Source organism: Nematostella vectensis, chromosome 2 (genome assembly GCF_932526225.1).
Source record: "Nematostella vectensis chromosome 2, jaNemVect1.1, whole genome shotgun sequence".
NCBI classification, from domain to species: domain Eukaryota; kingdom Metazoa; phylum Cnidaria; class Anthozoa; order Actiniaria; family Edwardsiidae; genus Nematostella; species Nematostella vectensis.
Window position 1 is genome coordinate 978,947 of NC_064035.1, and position 21,169 is coordinate 1,000,115.

Here is a 21,169-nt window from a genome sequence, read left to right on the forward strand (position 1 = left end):
GTCATGCTTATAAACCTGCCGCCGCATGTACAGTAAAGTAGAGATTAGCTCATACTATTTGATGCAGGTTTTAGGTTTAGGTGGCCTTTGGGTTTGCCGCAAAATGGTATACATAAAGAAAATAATTCCCTACTTTTAAATGATTTGCAAAAAAAGCTCTGATGTTACTTATGTCTGGGGAAGCTTGTATACTGTACTTTTAGCACTATAATACTGCCAGAGCCTAGTTTAAGGAAGTTTTAATGTTCCAGTGACACTATCTGTGACCTCGGTGGTGCAATGGAGCTTGCCAACTATGGGGAGTACTCAGGGGCACCATCTGAGGGCCAGACCTTTGAGTATGCAAAGACGCTGCTGAAGCTCATGACAGAGGGTGAACCACACCCAGATGGTAAACAAAATTGTTCTTTTCTATCTGTGTGTGCTAGTGACTGCAGATGGTTTTGTTTGTAAACACCCTCTTTTTTTAGGAAAAATCCTAATTATTGGAGGTGGAATCGCAAACTTCACAAATGTGTCTGCTACATTCAAGGTATGAAAATGACATTGACATTAAAAGCACTGGCAGACCTGGGTATAAAAATGTCATGCAGTGGGAACCTACATTCTCCCTTAAAAGGTTCTACACAAATGGTGCTTAGTGACATTTAGACTATTTAGATCCTTAATTAGGTTCTTAATTCATTGCCCAAATAGTAATGTTAGGGCTCAGCAAAGTGCCAATTTTCCATTTTCTATTTCATAGAAAAAAACGAAAAACAGGAAAGCATAGTACTGGGAATTGTTTTTAAAGATAGATATTTTATGCAAGTTATAATTTCTTGAAAATAGAAAAACAGAACCTATTTCGAACTCTAGCTAAACATGTTCTTATGTAAATGATGTATAACAGGAAAAATTCAGGCAAATGGTCTCTTAAATTCTATAATTTTTATTTTATGCGGTTTATGTTTTAGGGTATTGTGCGAGCACTGCAGAACTTTCAGAAGAATCTGATAGAGCACAACGTTGAAGTGTTTGTCAGAAGGGGAGGGCCAAACTACCAAGAGGGACTCAGAATCATGAGAGAAGTGGGTGAGTCAGAGACACTCTTTAGCCAGCAATCATTGTAGTCAGTTAGTCAAAAACACTTTTTGGCCAGCAAGCATTGTAGTCAGTTAGTCAGAAACAATAATTTAGCTGACCATGTTACAATTTGTTATGTTGATTTAGGTCAGATGTTTTTGTAAGAATTTGTTTTCTGTTGAGCGCTTTAGGATATATTAACATAGTTTTAGCGCTTTATAAATAAATTATTATTAATGTTATTGTTGTTGTTGTTGTTGTTATTGTTATTAAACACTCTTTAAGCCAGCAAGCATTGTATTAAATTAATCAGAATCAGTCTTTAGCCAGCAAGCATTGTATTCAATTAATCAGAATCAGTCTTTAGCCAGCAAGCATTGTATTCAATTAATCAGAATCAGTCTTTAGCCAGCAAGTATTCTATTTGGTCAATAACACTCTTCAGCCAGCAAGTTTTCTATTTGGTTAAATACACTCTTTAGCCAGCAAGCATTGTAGTCAGTTAGTCAGAAACACTCTTCAGCCAGCAAGCATTGTATTTGGTCAATAACACTATTTAGCCATCAAGCATTGTAGTCAGTTAGTCAGAAACACTCTGTAGCCAGCAAGAATTAGCCAGCAAACATTGTTGTCATTCAGAAACACTGTTAGGCATAGACATACTTTATTATAGCTCCTTTGAGAAGGCTATTTTGTTATATGTTTAAAAAAAAATTAAAAAAGGGCGAGAAAATTATGTAAAAAATAAGTAAATAAGATTAACAAACAAAAGGGCTATTTATTTCTTTACAAATTCAAAGATGCTATGCACAATTCAAGAATTTACATTAAAGGAAGGCAGATGCTTGTTTTCACTAGTATTCATTGCACTGCAGTTTGCTTTCTGTGTTTCCACCCTTTCCACTGACTTCTGTGTTTGCAGGCTCCAGGCTTGGGCTGAAGATGCATGTGTTTGGCACAGAGACACACATGACAGCAGTTGTGGGAATGGCTTTGGGAAAGAGATCCATTCCAGACATTGAAGCCTTTGACTCTAATGAGGCTGCAAACATGTTTTTCAATGCAGAAAACAACAAGGTACCATCACACACACCCATGTTTTATGGGGTTAGGACAAAACACTGACCCCCGATCCATGGACCGCCTCGTGGACCCGGTTCATGGACTCCTTGTGGACCCGGTCCATGGACACCTTGTGGACCCGGTCCATGGACCCTGTCAAAAGGCTTTTCTGATCATGTGAACGGTTAAAAGTAGTCACATGTCCCTGTCATGGTGGATGTGCATATGAATTCCCACGCTATTTTTTTCCGACAGAGAAGCTATTGGTTGATTGAATTCCCACACTATTTTCTCTGACAGAGAAGATGATAATACAAATCCCTACTCACAAGCAGACAATGTTGCATAAATATGGTTTTTACTCTATGTGTCTTTTGTAGACGGTAGTGAATTTTAAGTTGGACGCTCATGTTTATGATATTATCAGCTTCTCTGCCTGGTTTATTATCAGTGATCCATGACCTAGGTATGGGAGTAGTTTATGGATCTTTTTATCTAACTAAAGTTACCCAGTGCTTTTGATTTTTAATTAATTATATATAATTATATGAGTGTGGTACGTTACCTGAATTCTGTGTGTTTGCTTTTCCTCTGTACTCAATGTGCCACTATCACAATAACAACTACATTACTATTATTATAACTTTAAGAGCATTGAGCGGAAAAAACAAAAACTTTTTTAATATTCCAGAAAATGCGGATGAGCAGTGGACTCTAATACACTCTTTTTTTATTTAAAAAAGTCTAAATTTTAGAACACATAAGACTAAAAAAGCAGGGGGACATCGAGAAAAACGGGATGCTCGACAGCAAAATCAATTCTAACCATAAGAGAAAGCACTAAGGGCGTGGTCAACAACAGTTCTCACCCCTAAGAGATAGCACATTGGGTGTGGTCGAAGAAATTTTTAGCAGTTGGTAAGAATTTTATACCCTAAAAGATAGGTAGAGCACCCCCGTCTACTTCCCCCCACCCCTCCCCCTGATGTTGTTGCTATCTGAGCCTCTGCATGTTCTTAGCATGTTATTATAATTTGGTGAAATCTCAGCAAAAGAGAATATCGCGGGGATATTTCCTGCGTGCATTTTTCCAGGAATAGCTTCTTCCAACTTGCTTCTTCCCTGGTTATAGTAACATTTTAAGAATCCACGAGGCGGTCCATGTGTCGGAGGTCAGTGTTTTGTCCTAACCCCGTTTTTTAAAACGTTTTTTAAAATATTTCCAACAATCCAGTGAACCTTGTTCTATAGATTGTCAATTTTAAGGTTTCGGTTCACACTCACCCTAAAAGAATGTTGAAAATACATATTTATCTGCAAAAGTGATTTATTATCTAGGGTACTAAAACAATTAAAGTGGATTTGACTCATGCGTAAGATGTTATTAGGTGCGAAAGAGTTGGAAATAAGAGAGTTCATATGGGACCATGTTACCCCTCTATTAAGGAATCCCCCTTTAAGGGTGTTGGGACATTCCTTGTTACTTGCCGATTGGGTTGTTAGAAACTTCACATTTTTAGGCGAGAAAATCTAATGGCGGGAAAATTCGCGACATTCTTAGCTTCGAAAACAAATGCTAAAGCCGGCAAGAAAAACGTAATAAAACAGCGAATACTTTAAAACAAAAATAGGCGAGTATGATTTTTCATCTAGGGCACCTACTTGGCAACCTCAAGTGCTGATTTCAGCAAGAAAAGAGTTGTTCAAATGCATTATATTTCACTGTTAAAAAGCAAAAGAATAGTCGATATTTTGATAACAAATTTTTTTCACAACATTCGCATTTGTAACCAGACTTTATCGCAATACTCAATTGAGCATGCTTAGATAATTGTACTTCTGGTTTGCGTTTCCAACTCTATAATCATTGAGAAGAGTGGACTGATCGCAATTTTTTTAGGCAAGGAATATTCACCTAGTTGCCATCTACAAAACTATGTATCGATTTTCCGATATTTCAAAAATTAAAGAAATTATTTAGATTAAAGTGGAAAAATAAAAAATAAAAGAATTGAAAACGCATACGTAACTTTGTAGGCACCCTCCTGAATAATGTTACGAAGCTACATTTATCATTGCTGATACTTTAACAGCTAAGATTATAGAATTTTTCTGTTGTGACGTCATGTGATGACGTCATCGCCTGAAGACGTCATCAGAATTAAGAGATTCATAAACAATGATACCATGCCTAAATTCATTCCATTTCACAAATGTTTGGCAAATGTTTAACGTCTTGAAGTTTTCCTAGCAGCAGCCCTCAAAGAAATGTCCTAATACCCTTAAGGACGGCTTTCAAAGTCCAAATTCTGTAAAGGAGACCCAGTTAATCAGGACTTCCCCTACAGCCTTCCCCTACTGTGAAGCAGAATTCTCTAAGCTGGACTGGTGCTGAGGCAGCGGCATCACCTTGTGGTATATCCCGCCCACCGCCGATTGAGCGCAAGGCATCTGCTGAATCCAAATACACATTGTTTCATGAAAAGACACGGGCTATTGTGTGGGGCATGCAAGCTAGGGCTGTGCAGGTATGGAGTAACCTTACCCACCTCCCTTCCAAATGTTATTGATTTAGCCTGTGTAGCAAGCCAAAAGGGTTGGAGAAGAAGAGAGACAGAGGCAAGGTGCGTGCTAGGGAAATGATGGAGGGCTTGCAGGCAACCCCCTGGTTTTCTAAACATTCTCAAATCAATGAACTTTTTATGCTAATGAGGTAAATGGCCTTCTGATTTGCTGAGAAGCCTTGTGCATGCTAGTCAAGGTGTCAGTCATTTTAGAGCTAGTGTCAGTAAGTTAAGAGGGAAGAATTTGGTGTCTAAAATGAATATTATTATTAGTATTCCTTCTTATTAAAATATATTTGATTTTTTAGCTCTGGAATGTGGGTAATTTTCCCACTCAAGTAGTATCTATTGCCTAGGCAAGGGGTGTGAATAAATCGTTATGAAACATGATCTTATGCACTGGCTGATTTTGAGTCAGCTACGCAAACACTTTAATTTGAAATATTAGAGTGTAAAACGAAGATGAGTGAAGAAAAAAACGCAGGGTCTATCCTTCATCTTCCCAATCCTTTGGCACTTGCTATGCGGGCTACCATTGATTGTCAATTGGAGATTCACGGGCTATAGGGGATTAATGTGGACCAATATCTCTGTAAATTAAACATTCCTGTCAAAGGAATCTGTGTGCTATGCTGTACTGTAGTTTAATAAATTTCCACTTTATAAGACAACTGCAGACCGTTGCTTGATGGAGAGTTTCTAAGCTGGACCAAATCTACTGTAATGCCCTTTCTCTACTTTGGAATGAAATTGAAAAAAAATCTTACTTATTATGGAAACAGGCCAAAACCATGATATAAAGTAAATAATCTCAGAGGTATTTTTATTAGACTTTTAGAATTTTAGAGTACATTATAAATTGTATTTATTAAATCCCATCAGGGCATGTTGGACTTTGACTATGTGTGTGAACGGAAGTACCCCTCAGTGGCTGCGATGGTCTACCCTTTTAGGTAAGACCATCCTTAGGCAAAAGTGTAGTGGCTGAAATAAGTTATGAATGATCATCACAGTGGGGAATCTATGGGACAGTCAGTACAAACTGAAATGTAATGGAGCTAAAATCTAAAAAAAAAATAACCTCTTGCATGCCCCCCCCCCCTCTTATTTAGAATATACTACTTTTTTGGCCAAAAAAATGATCACATGCAACGTAGGAGTTCGTTTACAAAATTCAATAAAAAAACATTGCAACAGCTTCTCTAAATCAGGTGATGGACATGGATGCTTTCGCTGTTTATATATGAATTTATTTACTTTTTATTTTTATCTAACTCATGTGAGTGTTAAGGTGCTCCAAATGACTGAACAGGTTTAGTGAATCTTTCTTTGACCATGTAGTGGCAACCACAAGCAGAAATTCTACTTTGGACACAATGAGATCATGATTCCAGGTAAGTATACGCTTTGAGAGGCATGCCTTAATATGATCAAATCAAGAGAGCTCATAATTTTAATATTCTCTTTTCAACTAGTTTACAAGGATATGGGTGAAGCAATGAATAAACACCCAGAAACTGATGTATTTATCAATTTTGCCTCGCTGCGCTCTGCTTATGATGCAACACTGGAAGCCATGCAGTTCCCACAGGTGAGGTGCTTTGCTTGCTTCTTACTTTACAATAGTCACCCATGTCAAAGATGTACCGATATTTAGACCAATAAGACACAAACCCTAACCACACACAAATTAGACACAACTTTGTATAAGACACACCCATGTATAATACAACACACCCCTGTGTAAGATGCACCTGTGTAAGACACACTATAAGACATACCAATGTATAAGGTGTAGAAACAATGTTTAAGACATCCAACCATGCACCCATGTTAAAGAAAACAGCCATAAATAGAATGGTAGAGATTTACTAGCCTTTTGTCATCCTGCAAATAGTTAATAGATGGAGATGCTTTGTTAAATTTTGTTTTAAAATGACTTGAATCTTTGGTTTGCCTTTTGCAAAAAGGAAAAGTGTGGTTTTATGTTTTTGACACCCTTAAATGCCATTCTCGAATAAGATGTTTAGGTCATGGGTTTTCCATTCCTTTGTTTTTACTAATAAACCACCCAGATGAAAAGCATGTGCAAAAGATTCCACAGCTTAAAAGATGATGACTGCAATATATTATATATATTTCTCTTGTGATAATTTCATAAACTATTTATATTATTGTGTGTAGATCCGTACTATTGCCATTATTGCTGAAGGAATTCCTGAGGCAAAGACGCGGATCCTGAACAAGAAAGCTAAAGAGCTTGGGATTACCATTATTGGACCCGCCACTGTAAGTACTGAGCTTTACTTTTTGTTGTTATTATTAGCGGAGCCAGCGCAGCTGCCTCCAAGTTACAGATGCATACATAACCGCTATTTCATTAGATGGCAAGCTTGAAAATTGATTGCCTACCGTTTAATCTTTTAGGTTGGCGGGATTAAACCTGGTTGTTTCAAGATAGGTAATACTGGTGGAATGTTAGATAACATCCTGGCATCTAAGCTCTACCGCCCCGGCAGGTACATGGATTTGCCTGTTTCTTTCTTTGTTTCTTTCTTTCTTTTTTTATTATTCCTCTGTATTTTTGGTTCGATTCATTTTTTTTTTTTTCATTTTACAAACACTAAGCAATGAAAAATAAGGAGATAGGACACGCTTATAAAATGCTGATTGTTGCATCGAACGTGATAGGCTAGAGAACAGTTGATCACACTGTTAGATGATAGGCTAGAGAACAGTTGATCACACTGTTAGATGATAGGCTAGAGAACAGTTGATCACACTGTTAGATGATAGGCTAGAGAACAGTTGATCACACTGTTAGATGATAGGCTAGAGAACAGTTGATCACACTGTTAGATGATAGGCTAGAGAACAGTTGATCACACTGTTAGATGATAGGCTAGAGAACAGTTGATCACACTGTTAGATGATAGGTTAGAGAACAGTTGATCACACTGTTAGATGATAGGCTAGAGAACAGTTGATCACACTGTTAGATGCAGGTCCATTGGAATAACTATCAAGCGATATTCCAGTTGAAAAGTCTATGCATCCCCTGCAAGACGAGGCTTTTAAATATCAGTAATGGGTTTTTATCATCAGTGTCTTATTGTATTTCACCTTTGCCCAGTGTCGCATATGTATCAAGATCAGGGGGAATGTCCAACGAACTTAACAACATCATCGCTCGCACAACGGATGGGGTATACGAGGGAATTGCTATTGGAGGAGACAGGTGAGGCACAATAAGAGGCTATCAGCTTCGTCAAAGTAAAACCGCTGAAAGGAAATTTTGATTTCGATCAAGCCTATGGGATAGGCACCCCCTTTACGGTCTTATAAAGTCTTATAAAATAAGAGTCTTTTAAAAAACAATCCCACCCCCAAAATTCTTGAAAAGACTTGAAGCCAAGGCGAGTGCTAGGGGAAATCCTTCCTTAACTGCAATATAATGTCTAGGCTTTTAATGGGGAGCCTTGTCTGCCCTGTAGGTCATAGCCCCTCCCTCTCAAGGTTTTTTTTTTCTTTAGGTACCCTGGAACTACGTTTATCGACCACGTTCTTCGGTATCAAGACAACCAAGACATCAAGATGATTGTGCTTCTAGGCGAGGTATTGTTCAATGTTCATGTTAGGCACATGAGTAACTATGTCATCGCTTGCTTTTAGTAGGTTGGTATATGAGTAATATTGTTCTGTCATGCTTGTAAATGTTTTTTTCAGAGTAACTAAATCATCGCTTGCTTGTGGTAGGTTGGTGGCCGAGACGAGTACGAGATCTGCGATGCGATCAAGTCTGGGCGTGTTAACAAGCCGCTGGTTGCCTGGTGCATAGGTACTTGCGCCAACATGTTCACCTCGGAGGTATGTCTGACTCACACCCTAGCAGGGCACCATTAAACCCCTTTAACATTATCTGAATCTCTTTTCCCATTATTCGCCAGGTTCAGTTCGGCCATGCTGGTGCCAGTGCACATAGCAACATTGAGACTGCCGTCGCCAAGAATAAGGTAAAGCAACCCTTCTCTAGCCTCTCTGGGCGCTGTTTATTGCGATTGATACGTATCCAGTATAAAAGGCACTAAACCCTTGCGCCTGTGTAAGCCCTCTCTTAAGACCTCCCTGTCCTTGCAGCTCTGAAAGCCCTTTATTGAGAGCATGCCATACTCAGTGAATAGTTAACCAGCTTCATGGCGCAGTTCGCCATTTCATCTTTCATTCATCTTGTTTTGATGTTGGGGGACGAGAACAAATATTCAAGCTATCATGGGCGCATGTTATAAATAGATATCATTGTAAGCGCCCAAAAGGCTTGTATTTAAGTTAAATCCATTTCCATTGTCTAAACAGAGAAAGAAAGTAAGCGTAAGCACTTATACTTAAAGGGGAGAAATTTACCGTTCCGTTCTTCCCCGATTTCTTATCCGTCTCAGCTGTCTTCCTTAGTAAAAATAGGCCTTTAATATTCCCGACAATATGCAATGGATTCAATCTATTGTCCTTCCCTGGTACAAATACAATGGATTCAATCTATTGTTCGCAGGCCCTCAAATCCTCTGGTGCTCATGTCCCAGACAGCTTCGACTCGCTCTCGGAAGTCATCAAGTAAGGGAAAGTCTAACTGACCTACCTGTTATACTGTGCGTGGACGCATTTTATCACAAGAGCATACTGACATACTAACACTTCAATCTAACATTGGACCTGCGGCACGCACTACCATATCATCCAGATGCATTTAACCACAAGAGCATACTGACATACTAACACTTCAATCTACCATATCATCCAGACGAAGATAGCCTGTTACCTTCATGGTATTAAAGTTTTACTGTCATAAGCTTCATAACTAACTTCATAACTAACTTATTATTATTATTATCCAATCCCTTTTCCATCCTCAAGCACTCTGAGGATTCCCAATACTTTTTCCTTCCCCCAACTCTTTGCGGCTGATTTCTGCTAATTTCGTAAAGTTATCGATAAATTTGCAATTGAATATTGTTGATGATTCCAGAATGGAAAAAAATGTGACTCATGTTCGCCCAATTGTTCGTTCTCCAGAGATGTGTATGACGGTTTAGTGTCCGATGGAGTGATCGTACCTGCCCCTGAGAAGAAACCGCCTACTGTACCGATGGACTATCAGTGGGCTCAGGTATTTAAGATTGCATGGCTCTAGTTGTAGAAAAGCACGGACTTTGAATTAGACGGTTCGCATGAGGATAATAACTGTGTTTGAGGTGTTCTTTCATCATCTAGGAGTTGGGTCTCATCCGTAAACCGTCGTCATTTATGTCCAGTATCTGCGATGAGCGTGGCGCAGAGCTCCTTTACGCCGGGATGCCCATCACGGAGGTCTTCAAGGTAAAAATAACTATGAGGCTCCGCATATAAGGACACCATTGAAACATAAGATAGGTGAGTTTGTAAAGAAACCACGTGGAGGTCTTAAAAGTAAATATAATGAGGCTCCGCTTATAAGGACTCCATTGAAACATACGATAGGCGAGTTGGCGAAGCAACCACTTGACTTTTTGGGTGGAAAACGCACGCCAAAATAAACAGAAATGGCTGAATCGGATTAAATGTGCTTAAATGTGAATCGGATTAAAAGTGATTAGAACATGGTTTATTCTGTGTAAACATTCATAAATGCTGTTATTTAAGGATATTTTATTATGCAGGAAGAAATTGGCGTTGGAGGGGTATTGTCGTTACTTTGGTTTCAAAGAAGGTTTGTATGGATCCCTATCGGGGGTGGGAGAGGCGAGGTGTCCAGTAAGGGAGTGGGGTGTCCAGTAAGGGAGGTATGGTGTCCAGTAAGGGAGGTATGGTGTCCAGTAAGGGATATGGGCTGTCCAGTAAGGGATATGGGTGTCTAGTAAGGGATATGGGTGTCTAGTAAGGGAGTGGGGTGTCCAGTAAGGGAGTGGGGTGTCCAGTAAGGGAGTGAGGTGTCCCGTAAGGGATATGGGCTGTCCAGCAAGGGATATGGGCTGTCCAGTAAGGGATATGGGTGTCTAGTAAGGGATATGGGTGTCTAGTAAGGGATATGGGTGTCTAGTAAGGGAGTGGGGTGTCCAGTAAGGGAGTGGGGTGTCTAGTAAGGGAGTGGGGTGTCCAGTAAGGGAGTGGGGTGTCCAGTAAGGGAGTGGGGTGTCCAGTAAGGGAGTGGGGTGTCCAGTAAGGGATATGGGTGTCCAGTAAGGGAGTTGGGTGTCCAGTAAGGGAGTGGGGTGTCCAGTAAGGGAGTTGGGTGTCCAGTAAGGGAGGTGGGGTGTCCAGTAAGGGAGTGGGGTGTCCAGTAAGGGAGTGGGGTGTCCAGTAAGGGAGTGGGGTGTCCAGTAAGGGAGTGGGGTGTCCAGTAAGGGAGTGGGGTGTCCAGTAAGGGAGTGGGGTGTCCAGTAAGGGAGTTGGGTGTCCAGTAAGGGATATGGGTGTCCAGTAAGGGAGGTGGGGTGTCCAGTATGGGAGGTGGGGTGTCCAGTATGGGAGGTGTGGTGTCCAGTAAGGGAGGTGGGGTGTCCAGTAAGGGAGGTGGGGTGTCCAGTAAGGGAGGTGGGGTGTCCAGTAAGGGAGGTGGGGTGTCCATTTAGAGGAGTAGGGTTTCCAGTAAGAGAGGCTGTGGGTGTTCAGTTGGATAGACAGTGTCCAGTAAGAAAGGTTGGGTGTACATTTATAGAGGTACGGCTTAGAGTAAAAGAGGGGTGGAAGTAAAAGTGCGTGCCAAGCACCGTGACTGTCCTTACTGTGGTCGCCCTATATGTCTTTTGCAGGCTCCCGAAGTATGCATGCGACTTTATCGAGATGTGTCTGATGATCACCGCGGATCATGGTCCAGGTACAATCTTCTAAAAACAGATTCCTCCCCTAACGTATGTTGGACCCGGGTGAAAGGGATAAGAGTCCTCCCCTGACTTATGTTGGACACGGGAGGATGGGATTCGAGTCCTCCCCTGACTTATGTTGGACGTGGGAGGAAGGAATTCGAGTCCTCCCCTGACTTATGTTGGACACGGGAGGAAGGGATTCGAGTTCTCCCCTGACTTATGTTGGACGCTGGAGGAAGGAATTCGAGTCCTCCCCTGACTTACGTTGGACACGGGAGGAAGGGATTCGAGTCCTCCCCTGACTTATGTTGGACGCAGGAGGAAGGGATCCGAGTCCTCCCCTGACGTATGTTGGACGCGGGGGAAGGGATTCGAGTCCTCCCCTGACTTATGTTGGACGCGGGAGGAAGGAATTCGAGTCCTCCCCTGACTTATGTTGGACGTGGGAGGAAGGGATTCGAGTCCTCCCCTGACTTATAATGGACGCGGGGGAAGGGATTCGAGTCCTCTCCTGACTTATGTTGGACGCGGGAGGAAGGGATTCGAGTCCTCCCCTGACGTGTATTGGACACGGGAGGAAGGAATTCGAGTCCTCCCCTGACTTATGTTGGACGCGGGAGGAAGGGATTCGAGTCCTCAACCTGACGTATATTGGACACGGGAGGAAGGGATTCGAGTCCTCCCCTGACGTATATTGGACACGGGAGGAAGGGATTCGAGTCCTCCCCTAACGTATATTGGACACGGGAGGAAGGGATTCGAGTCCTCCCCTGACTTATGTTGGACGCGGGAGGAAGGAATTCGAGTCCTCCCCTGACTTATGTTGGACGCGGGAGGAAGGAATTCGAGTCCTCCCCTGATTTATGTTGGACGCGGGAGGAAGGATTTCGAGTCCTCCCCAGACTTATGTTGGACCCGGGTGAAAGGAATTCGAGTCCTCCCCCGACGTATGTTGGACGCATGTGGAAGGAATTCGAGTCCTCCCCTGACTTATGTTGGACGCGGGAGTAAGGAATTCGAGTCCTCCCCTGACGTATGTCGGATGCGGGAGGAAGGGATTCGGGTATGGAAGAGTATGTAGGAAGAGAGGCTGTGAACCGAGCTTGTAACATGATCGTCATTTTACGGTTCTGTTACCCTTGCCTCAAGTATTTCTTTGTTTGACGTGTTTTTCCCTTGATGTATCACTTGTATGATGTATTTCACAGGGAGATTCTGTTACTCCTATCATTTTCTCTTTGATGTTTTTTTTTTTCGTTACATTACTTGATGTGATTTTGATTGATGTGCATTTGTGTAGCTGTGTGTCGTACTCTTTTTCTCCTTTCGTTTTCTCTTTGATTGAAGAGGCTTTGTTGTTTAGCTGTGTCCGGAGCACATAACACGATCGTCACTGCACGTGCCGGCAAGGATCTTATCTCTTCCCTTGTCTCCGGACTCTTGACGATTGTAAGTTGGCGTAGATTCGACTTGCATGACAATCCTGTTTTGGTTATGCTTTGAATATTGAAAACCCAAAAAATGCCACGTCCCCTGTGTTATTTGCTTCTTTAGACCAAGACTTCAGCTGTTTTACTTGTATGATGGATTGGAATTCACCATGATTCCAGCACAATTTATTCACTACTAAGATTAACATCTCATCTTAGTGGTTTCATGACCTACGAAACCACGCGTTATGCAAGTGGAATCGACAGGCTTTAAGCCATTCACTCTAATAGCGGAGAGGACCAACCACGAAATGTACTCACAAGCCAAGCAATTCAGAGATGTTTGTTTTAGGAGTTCAGGTTTAACGGAATAGGGAAATATGGCATGATAAAAAAATGTTGCAAATAAGCTCATTTTACAGTAAATAAGGCGGAGAATTCCTTTAAGTACGGAGTAATGATGAACAAACGTTTTTAGCATTAACCCTTCTTCGTAGAAAAAGAAAAAAAGCCTTTCAACACCACCTCAATCCTTTGTTTATTTATTTCTCCGTTTCCACCAACCTACGCATACCACCAATTTTTTTCACGGAATTATTTCTAAGAATTTAACCTGATAGACACTCTCGTCACAGGGAGACCGATTTGGTGGGGCTCTGGATGCGGCCGCGCGCCAGTTCTCAGAAGGCTATGACACCAAGCAAGCACCCATGGACTTTGTTAATGACATGAGAAAGAAAGGACAGCTGATTATGGGCATCGGGCATCGCGTCAAGTCGGTAGGTACCACGTAAGGAAGGGGAAAGAAGTAATAGAGGGAAATGTAAGAAAGAAAGAAAGCTTTTTACATTCACTGATAGCATGTTTTTAAGTTGCTAAAGAAGCACAAAGGATAGAAACCATACGGAACATAGGATAGAAAACATGCGGGACAGAGGAGACAAAAAAATGCGGGACAGAGGAGACAACACATTGGAGACAGAGGAAAGAAAACATGGGGAACACAAAAAAAACATGGGGGACAGAGGAGATAAAACATGGGGAACACAAAAAAACATGGGGGACAGAGGAGAGAAAACATGGGGACAGAGGAGAGAAAACATGGGCGAGAGAGGAGATAAAACATGGGCGAGATAGGAGATAAAACATGCGGGACAGAGGAGAGAAAACATGGGGGACAGAGGAGAGAAAACATGGGGGACAGAGGAGAGAAAACATGGGGGACAGAGGAGAGAAAACATGGGGACAGAGGAGAGAAAACATGGGAGACAGAAGAAAGAAAACATGGGGGACAGAGGAGATAAAACATGGGGAACACAAAAGAAACATGGGGGACAGAGGAGAGAAAACATGGGGACAGAGGAATGAAAACATGGGGAGCAGAGGAGAGAAAACATAGGGAGCAGAGGAGAGAAAACATGGGGAGCAGAGGAGAGAAAACATGGGGATCAGAGGAAAGAGAACATGGGGAGCAGAGGAGAGAAAATATGGGGAGCAGAGGAGAGAAAACATAGGGGACAGAGGAGAGAAAACATTGGGGACAGAGGAGAGAAAACATGGGGGACAGAGGAGAGAAAACATGGGGGACAGAGGAGAGAAAACATGGGGACAGAGGAGAGAAAACATGGGGGACAGAGGAGAGAAAACATGGGGGACAGAGGAGAGAAAACATGGGGGACAGAGGAGAGAAAACATGGCGGACAGAGGAGAGAAAACATGGGGAGCAGACGAGAGAAAACATGGGGGACAGAGGAGAGAAAACATGGGGGACAAAGGAGAGAAAACATGGGGGACAGAGGAGACAACACATGGGAGACAGAAGAAAGAAAACATGGGGGACAGAGGAGATAAAACATGGGGAACACAAAAACATGGGGGACAGAGGAGAGAAAACATGGGAACAGAGGAGAGAAAATATGGGCGAGAGAGGAGATAAAACATGGGCGAGAGAGGAGATAAAACATGGGGACAGAGGAGAGAAAAAATGGGGGACAGAGGAGAGAAAACATGGGGACAGAGGAGAGAAAACATGGGGAGCAGAGGAGAGAAAACATGGGGGGCAGAGGAGAGAAAACATGGGGGACAGAGAAGAGAAAACATGGGGGACAGAGGAGATAAAACATGGGGGACAGAGGAGAGAAAACATGGGGAGCAGAGGAGAGAAAACATGAGGACAGAGGATAGAAAACATGGGGGACAGAGGGAGCAGAGGAGAGAAAACATGGGGATCAGAGGAGAGAAAACATGGGGAGCAGAGGAGAGAAAGCATGGGGAGCAAAGGAGAGAAAACATGGGGAGCAGAGGAGAGAAAACATGGGGAGCAGAGGAGAGAAAACATGGGGAGCAGAGGAGAGAAAACATGGGGAGCAGAGGAGAGAAAACATGGGCGAGAGAGGAGATAAAACATGGGGAGCAGAGGAGAGAAAACATGCGGGACAGAGGAGACAAAACATGGGGAGCAAAGGAGAGAAAACATGGGGACAGAGGAGAGAAAACATGGGGAGCAGAGGAGAGAAAACATGGGGAGCAGAGGAGAGAAAACATGGGGAGCAAAGGAGAGAAAACATGGGGAGCAGAGGAGAGAAAACATGGGGACAGAGGAGAGAAAACATGGGGAGCAGAGGAGAGAAAGCTGTTGACCGACTCTCTTTTCGCTGTAGCTCAACAACCCGGATGTTCGCGTAGTCATTCTGAAGGACTTTGTCAAGAAGCACTTTCCAGCCACGCCACTGTTGGACTATGCCCTCGAGGTCGAGAAAATCACAACCTCTAAGGTATTCGACCCCTAAACCCACCTTCAACAGCAGCAACAGCATTATTATGATTTCCTTCAACAGCTCACTTAATCTCCTACTATACCTATCTATTCTCTACTCTATCAAGCTAGGGTCCTTCTTCTCTGTGCCAATCATCCAATATCATTTCAGCATTCACTGAAACATCCTTGTAACGCTGGGTAAGCTTGAAATAATGGTTTTCTCTGTTTCAGAAACCCAACCTTATTCTCAACGTTGACGGATGTATTGGCGTCTCGTTTGTCGACCTTCTTCGTCACTGTGGGGCATTTTCCAGGTAACTCCGCGCTGACTTTTGTTGCGTGAACCTTGATTTCTGTGATTAGCGTGTAGTGTCAGCCGTGGACCATTTAGTGTGATTTTCTAAGACTTTGTGTGGTTTGCAAGGGTTTTGTGTGATACTGATGGATTTTTGTGATTTCCAAAGGGTTTTGTGTAATTTGCAAGGGTGTTTGTTGCAGGGAAGAAGCCCAAGAATATGTAGAGGTCGGCGCTCTGAACGGGCTCTTTGTGCTTGGTCGCTCCATCGGATTTATTGGTCAGTTCCACTAGATATTTTCGGTGGTTGGGTATTTATCGGTCAGTTACTATTCCACTAGCTATATTGGGTATTTATCGGTCAGTTACTATTCCACTAGCTATATTGGGTATTTATCGGTCAGTTACTATTCCACTAGCTATATTGGGTATTTATCGGTCAGTTACTATTCCACTAGCTATATTGGGTATTTATAGGTCAGTTATTGGGTATATTAGATATATTGGGTATATAATAATATAAAAAATATGATAATATAAAAAATAGACATACTTCAGCACTGCTAATTCTACCTATTACTGCTTATTTCGAAGAATACTGGTATATAAACTCAATGTGTATGTGTTGGGCTTAATGTAATAGAATCAAAAAGCGGGTCAGTACGCAGCTCTTACAAGCTGCAATTTGATTGGGCAAATGAACAATATCCGCACCTCGACACAAAGAACGAGAATAATAGAGACAAAAGAACTCCTTTGTAGAACAAAGATAATAGGAGACAAAGCAGATGCGTACTTACTCCAAAAAGCCCAAACTGTCGTGATCTCGTACCAGACCAATAAATACAATACACCAAAAACTGGAATTTGACTCTGGCAAATTTTCGTCTTTAATAAGACTTCTTCAGGGCAGACTTCTTCAGTCTGCCCTAAAGAAGTCTTATTAACACATTGACCCCTCAACCGGGAAGTACCCACAACCCAAAAAATTCATAAATACAAACTAAACACAACAAGATGAAGACACAACAGGCATCAGTCTAAGGGATAAATGGTCTTGAAGATATGCATCCAACCAAGGTGTTGGCAACTACTCTTAAGCCAAATAATAGCACCGGTTCTTTGACAAATTTCAAATCGAACAAGGAAAGAAAAGCAGAATCACCCCTCTAAATAAAACGCTCAAAATACAACACAAGGGAGAGAGATCAGCAAACACAGCTCAAGACACAAATAGATACCTTTATTCTGATCCTCCAGGTTCATTTCCATGGCCTCAAAACACAATGTCCACTCCTGGAAGGCTTGTAAAACCACGAAGATGCCTTTACGGATTGAAAAGCATTCTGGGAGATCCAGTGAAAAATTCACGAGGGGAGGGCCAGTCAACACTCCTCTCCCCAAAGTCAGATGGTCAGATGGTCTTTTCAACCCGAAGCCAAACAAATCAATCCCAGGTCATATAGACCCAGAATAGCAGTGTAAACAATTTTGGAATCAATTTGGTTTGGAAAAGACAGCATTTAGGAGAGCTGTGGTGATTCATTAGAAAATTATTTTCTCATCCAGGCAAAGCCAAACAAGAAAAAATCATCATGAATCCACCTTTGCTTGCAAATATCCATAAGCAAAGCACTCAATTATGCCCCAAAAGACTTCATGATGTCCTGAGACACAAGCAACCATCAACTTGTGCTGGCTTCAGCACAACGACGAGGGATTAAAAGTGGGGACCGCAAAGCACTGTTGGAAAGCTTGGATACCGCTGACTAGGTGCAGCTGTGTTTGACTTTGACGGGCTGTATAAAACTCAGAATAGGGGGGGAGGTATCTGTTTTCAGTCTGTTTTTTGTAAATTCAGCTCAAAAATAGCCAGGATGGGTTAAAGACGAAAATTTGGGCTTAATATGTATGTACTTAAATGTTTACTTTTATTTTAAAAAAAACTTTGACTTATTTTTAACTACAATCTTATTATCTTATTATTTTCTACGACCTAATATATATAGAGGTCTATAGAGGAAAATTGATTAATTTGAATATATAACTGTTTAGATGGGCACCTCTAGAACTCGTAAACCTTCAAGATCCTTTATGGAGCTTTCAGTTATCAGGATTTCAAAAACTGTCTTCAATTACAAGGTGTCTTTACAAATTGATATATTGGTCTCCCTGTATTTTTAAATGATTGATGGATGTCATAACTGGTGACTTGGAGAAGTTTTATGCCAAAATAAGTGTGAGGGCAGCCTAAGAGATTTGCTACATACTGTAACTCATGGTTGAATGATCTATACCTCTTTCCTCTGGTTTGGTCTAAACATCCATACGGCCAACCATACCATTGCTGATTTAGGTTGAGGGGTTTTGTCCACAACCAGTGTTCTGTTCAGTGTGAGGTATGACGGGTGGCTGAATTGCCTCTGAAATGTAACTACCAATGTAGAAGCCCTCTAAGCATTTCTTGCTGTGACTGCGACATCCGGCTGGTGGACTTAGAAGGTTCACTGAGGCGTAGCCAAGAAACAGTAGACCTGCACCGACAGCATGGCACAGGGCGCTACTCAGTGGAAGATTATCTGGAAATTTAACAGAAGTTCAGTTAACTTAGAAAAAGACTACACAGATCACTGCAGTATATCCACTATTATATTCCCTCGGAATCTAATAAATATGCTCACAACATGTAAAGTATTCACCCGTATAACGTATAACATGTAAAGTATTCACCCGTATACATATAACATGTAAAGTATTCACCCGTATAACATAAAAAAAACATTGTAATGACCGGTCACTGGGATTGGAGGTCTCAGTGCTTTAGGGACATTTAAGGACTTGGGTTGAAGGCACTAACCTGGTATCAAATATATATTACCCAAATTCCAGAATCCTCGCCAGAAATTCACTACAGCAAATCCTAACACGTAGAGGAAGACGTGTTCCACGCAAGCTTGCACCACATAAGGCCATGTTGCATGTGCAACATAAGTTCCCAGGGGCTCGCTGACCCAGTAACAAATAGAGTAGAGCACTACCCCAATACCCGAGGACAGCAGGGCACCAAACAACAACTGATCCAACTCCTCCATGGGCGAGGGAATGTTGTCCATAAGTGTCCATGTCCCTCTCCAGTAAACCACCACAGACACCCCAATGATAAATACTGTTATAAAACATTTGATGACATGTCTGAAATACTTCTTAAATGTAGATGAAGGGTTTTGGACTTTGTAAAGAAACCCTAGAGACAAGTTGAAGTTGTGAAGTATTTTGTCGCTCAGGACAAAGCCAGGGGGCGGGATCAAGCTTGCAGTTGATCTGGTAATAACGGCAGTGAGAAATCCAATCGTGTGACATATGGCAGCACTAAGGACTGAAGTGGAGGTGAATACATCCAGCGCTAGCCACACACCTCGCCATGACAACACTGCTGCGAGACCCAGGACATAGAAAAGAACTCTCCAAATAATACTTCTAGGGGTGGGATGAAGTTCACGCATGCGTCGCAGCATAGTAGGCTGCACCAGTAAGATCAGGAAGAGAAACGGATAGGAAACCACTATTGAGGTCGTAGCACTGATCTCTGGGGTACTTGGAAATATGTAAATGTCCGCTAGAATCCATGAGCCACGCCAGAAGGAAACCACCGCAATCCCAATGATTAATGTCGCAATGAAGTTCACTAGCTTATTTTTTAAGCTGGAACGAGTTTCAAATGGATACTGTTGGTTTTGAATTACCCCCGCTTCCGGCTCTTTTTTATCAACTAATTCCGCTTCCGCCTGCTGTTCGTGAACGACTTCCGCTGTGAGACCCTTACTCTTGATTTCACTGAAAACGATGCGCGACATTGCTGTTGTTTTCTCGTGACCTCAAGAATTGTTTCCAACTAGCAGTGCAGCAAACTATACGCACGGACACATTCGCTTGACAAATAGTGTCACGACATTTAACACTTGACGCAGGTATGTATACGGACCCTAGATTATCAGTCAGAACACAGCACCCTATTCCTTGGGACTTTTTTCTTGTTATAAGGAGCGTAGATGTGACTTCGAGATCCAACACTCTCTCCAAACAGTCGAACGTAAGACAAAAGCGTTGAAGCTTACAATCGAACTCAGTTCGGTGACGTGAAAACGCTCAGTTAAACGCAATAGCGTTATTTTAGCGCCATCCCTATTGTAGCGCTATGTGTACGAACCTTCACCTTGCCGCAATTAGCCAAGGACTATATCGCTTTTCTCGCCAACATTCTAGAGTAATTGCTTTAGAAAATCCTTCGTTATCTAGTAAGGCACACCTATGGGCACACAGAGGGCATTCTATTGTCATTGGAAACGCACTGTTACGCAATGGTCGCGCTCAGTTAAGTTCCTCACGGTCCAATCGGATTAGCGTAAAACATGAGGCGCAATATCACGCGATATGTCAAATCCAATACTTACTCTATTTATATTCCATTTCGTTCAACAAGCTGAAGAATGATCTTGTCCCAGCTCTCTGATTGCCCGAAATCCTTTCATGAGGCCAAGCGACGGCCTGAAATAGAGCCTAGCTTTTTGTAAATGAAAGGTCATTATTATCAAATAGGAATACACAATTCCTTCATGTCACGAAATGTCTACATGGCCGGCATTTGGTGCATTCCAGCCCATTTACGAAATCAGTCCTTGACGGATGATTTCAAGTATTTGAAGCAATACTCTGCTTGTAGAGCTTTCTCCTGTTTGTTTCTAGCAGCTAACTTATCCGTGTCGCGTCCCTGTCCGTGCGCGAGATTGATCGGGAGATTCCAACTTCTGCACTCTTGATTAACTTTAATAACAACAAGGGCTGTAGGAACTCACTTTGTTATGTTAAATTATAATAATAAACCACGAAATTCCCTCTTATTTGGCAGAAATGTGCCTTATCTGCGACGGGCTCTCCGTGTTTGATCAGAAAGCCGGGCCATGTTATACGTTGCGTAATCTGAGCTACTTAACCCCGTTGCGCGCGATCTGTCCCCGACGCGCTAGCCGAACTTGAGCGGGTTTTCTAATCAAGATCCCTCTTATTGATTAGCGGTCTTTCGTCACCAAGATCCAGTCGCGACTTGGAAACGAAAAATGCAAGGAGCACGTGTGATTGAAAACGTGTGTAATACGGTACAT

General features: G+C 42.1%; 2 protein-coding genes across 3 annotated transcripts in view; one reads left to right on the forward strand and one right to left on the reverse strand.

Moving 5' to 3' along the window:
* The window catches only part of LOC5509100 (ATP-citrate synthase), a 43,568-nt gene that overhangs the window by 17,331 nt on the left and 5,068 nt on the right, over nucleotides 1–21,169 (forward strand). For both annotated transcript variants that reach the window (XM_048722309.1, XM_048722311.1), the window contains 24 exons: nucleotides 252–391; nucleotides 471–532; nucleotides 957–1,074; nucleotides 1,988–2,142; nucleotides 4,476–4,655; nucleotides 5,574–5,644; nucleotides 6,033–6,085; nucleotides 6,167–6,282; nucleotides 6,876–6,980; nucleotides 7,119–7,210; nucleotides 7,825–7,929; nucleotides 8,225–8,306; nucleotides 8,448–8,558; nucleotides 8,639–8,704; nucleotides 9,238–9,299; nucleotides 9,759–9,852; nucleotides 9,957–10,061; nucleotides 10,382–10,431; nucleotides 11,474–11,538; nucleotides 12,891–12,976; nucleotides 13,593–13,736; nucleotides 15,618–15,731; nucleotides 15,947–16,029; nucleotides 16,214–16,290. In XM_048722309.1, the coding sequence (XP_048578266.1) occupies nucleotides 252–391; nucleotides 471–532; nucleotides 957–1,074; nucleotides 1,988–2,142; nucleotides 4,476–4,655; nucleotides 5,574–5,644; nucleotides 6,033–6,085; nucleotides 6,167–6,282; nucleotides 6,876–6,980; nucleotides 7,119–7,210; nucleotides 7,825–7,929; nucleotides 8,225–8,306; nucleotides 8,448–8,558; nucleotides 8,639–8,704; nucleotides 9,238–9,299; nucleotides 9,759–9,852; nucleotides 9,957–10,061; nucleotides 10,382–10,431; nucleotides 11,474–11,538; nucleotides 12,891–12,976; nucleotides 13,593–13,736; nucleotides 15,618–15,731; nucleotides 15,947–16,029; nucleotides 16,214–16,290 (2,336 nt within the window). The remainder of the gene's footprint in view (nucleotides 1–251; nucleotides 392–470; nucleotides 533–956; nucleotides 1,075–1,987; nucleotides 2,143–4,475; nucleotides 4,656–5,573; nucleotides 5,645–6,032; nucleotides 6,086–6,166; nucleotides 6,283–6,875; nucleotides 6,981–7,118; nucleotides 7,211–7,824; nucleotides 7,930–8,224; nucleotides 8,307–8,447; nucleotides 8,559–8,638; nucleotides 8,705–9,237; nucleotides 9,300–9,758; nucleotides 9,853–9,956; nucleotides 10,062–10,381; nucleotides 10,432–11,473; nucleotides 11,539–12,890; nucleotides 12,977–13,592; nucleotides 13,737–15,617; nucleotides 15,732–15,946; nucleotides 16,030–16,213; nucleotides 16,291–21,169) is intronic.
* Nucleotides 17,919–20,956, reverse strand: LOC116616125. The gene is made up of 2 exons (XM_032378020.2): nucleotides 18,868–20,956; nucleotides 17,919–18,589 (listed from the first exon to the last, which is right to left on the reverse strand). The coding sequence occupies exons 1-2, from the start codon at nucleotides 19,862–19,864 to the stop codon at nucleotides 18,363–18,365; spliced, it is 1,224 nt and encodes a 407-aa protein (XP_032233911.1). The 5' UTR covers nucleotides 19,865–20,956; the 3' UTR covers nucleotides 17,919–18,362.

Bases quoted from the DNA above. Each gene is read 5' to 3' on its own strand.
- LOC116616125 (XM_032378020.2), bottom strand. From the start codon at position 19,864: ATGTCGCGCATCGTTTTCAGTGAAATCAAGAGTAAGGGTCTCACAGCG. The intron at 18,590-18,867 runs GTTAGTGCCTTC...TTAAATTTCCAG, and splicing joins TAATATATATTTGATACCAG to ATAATCTTCCACTGAGTAGC.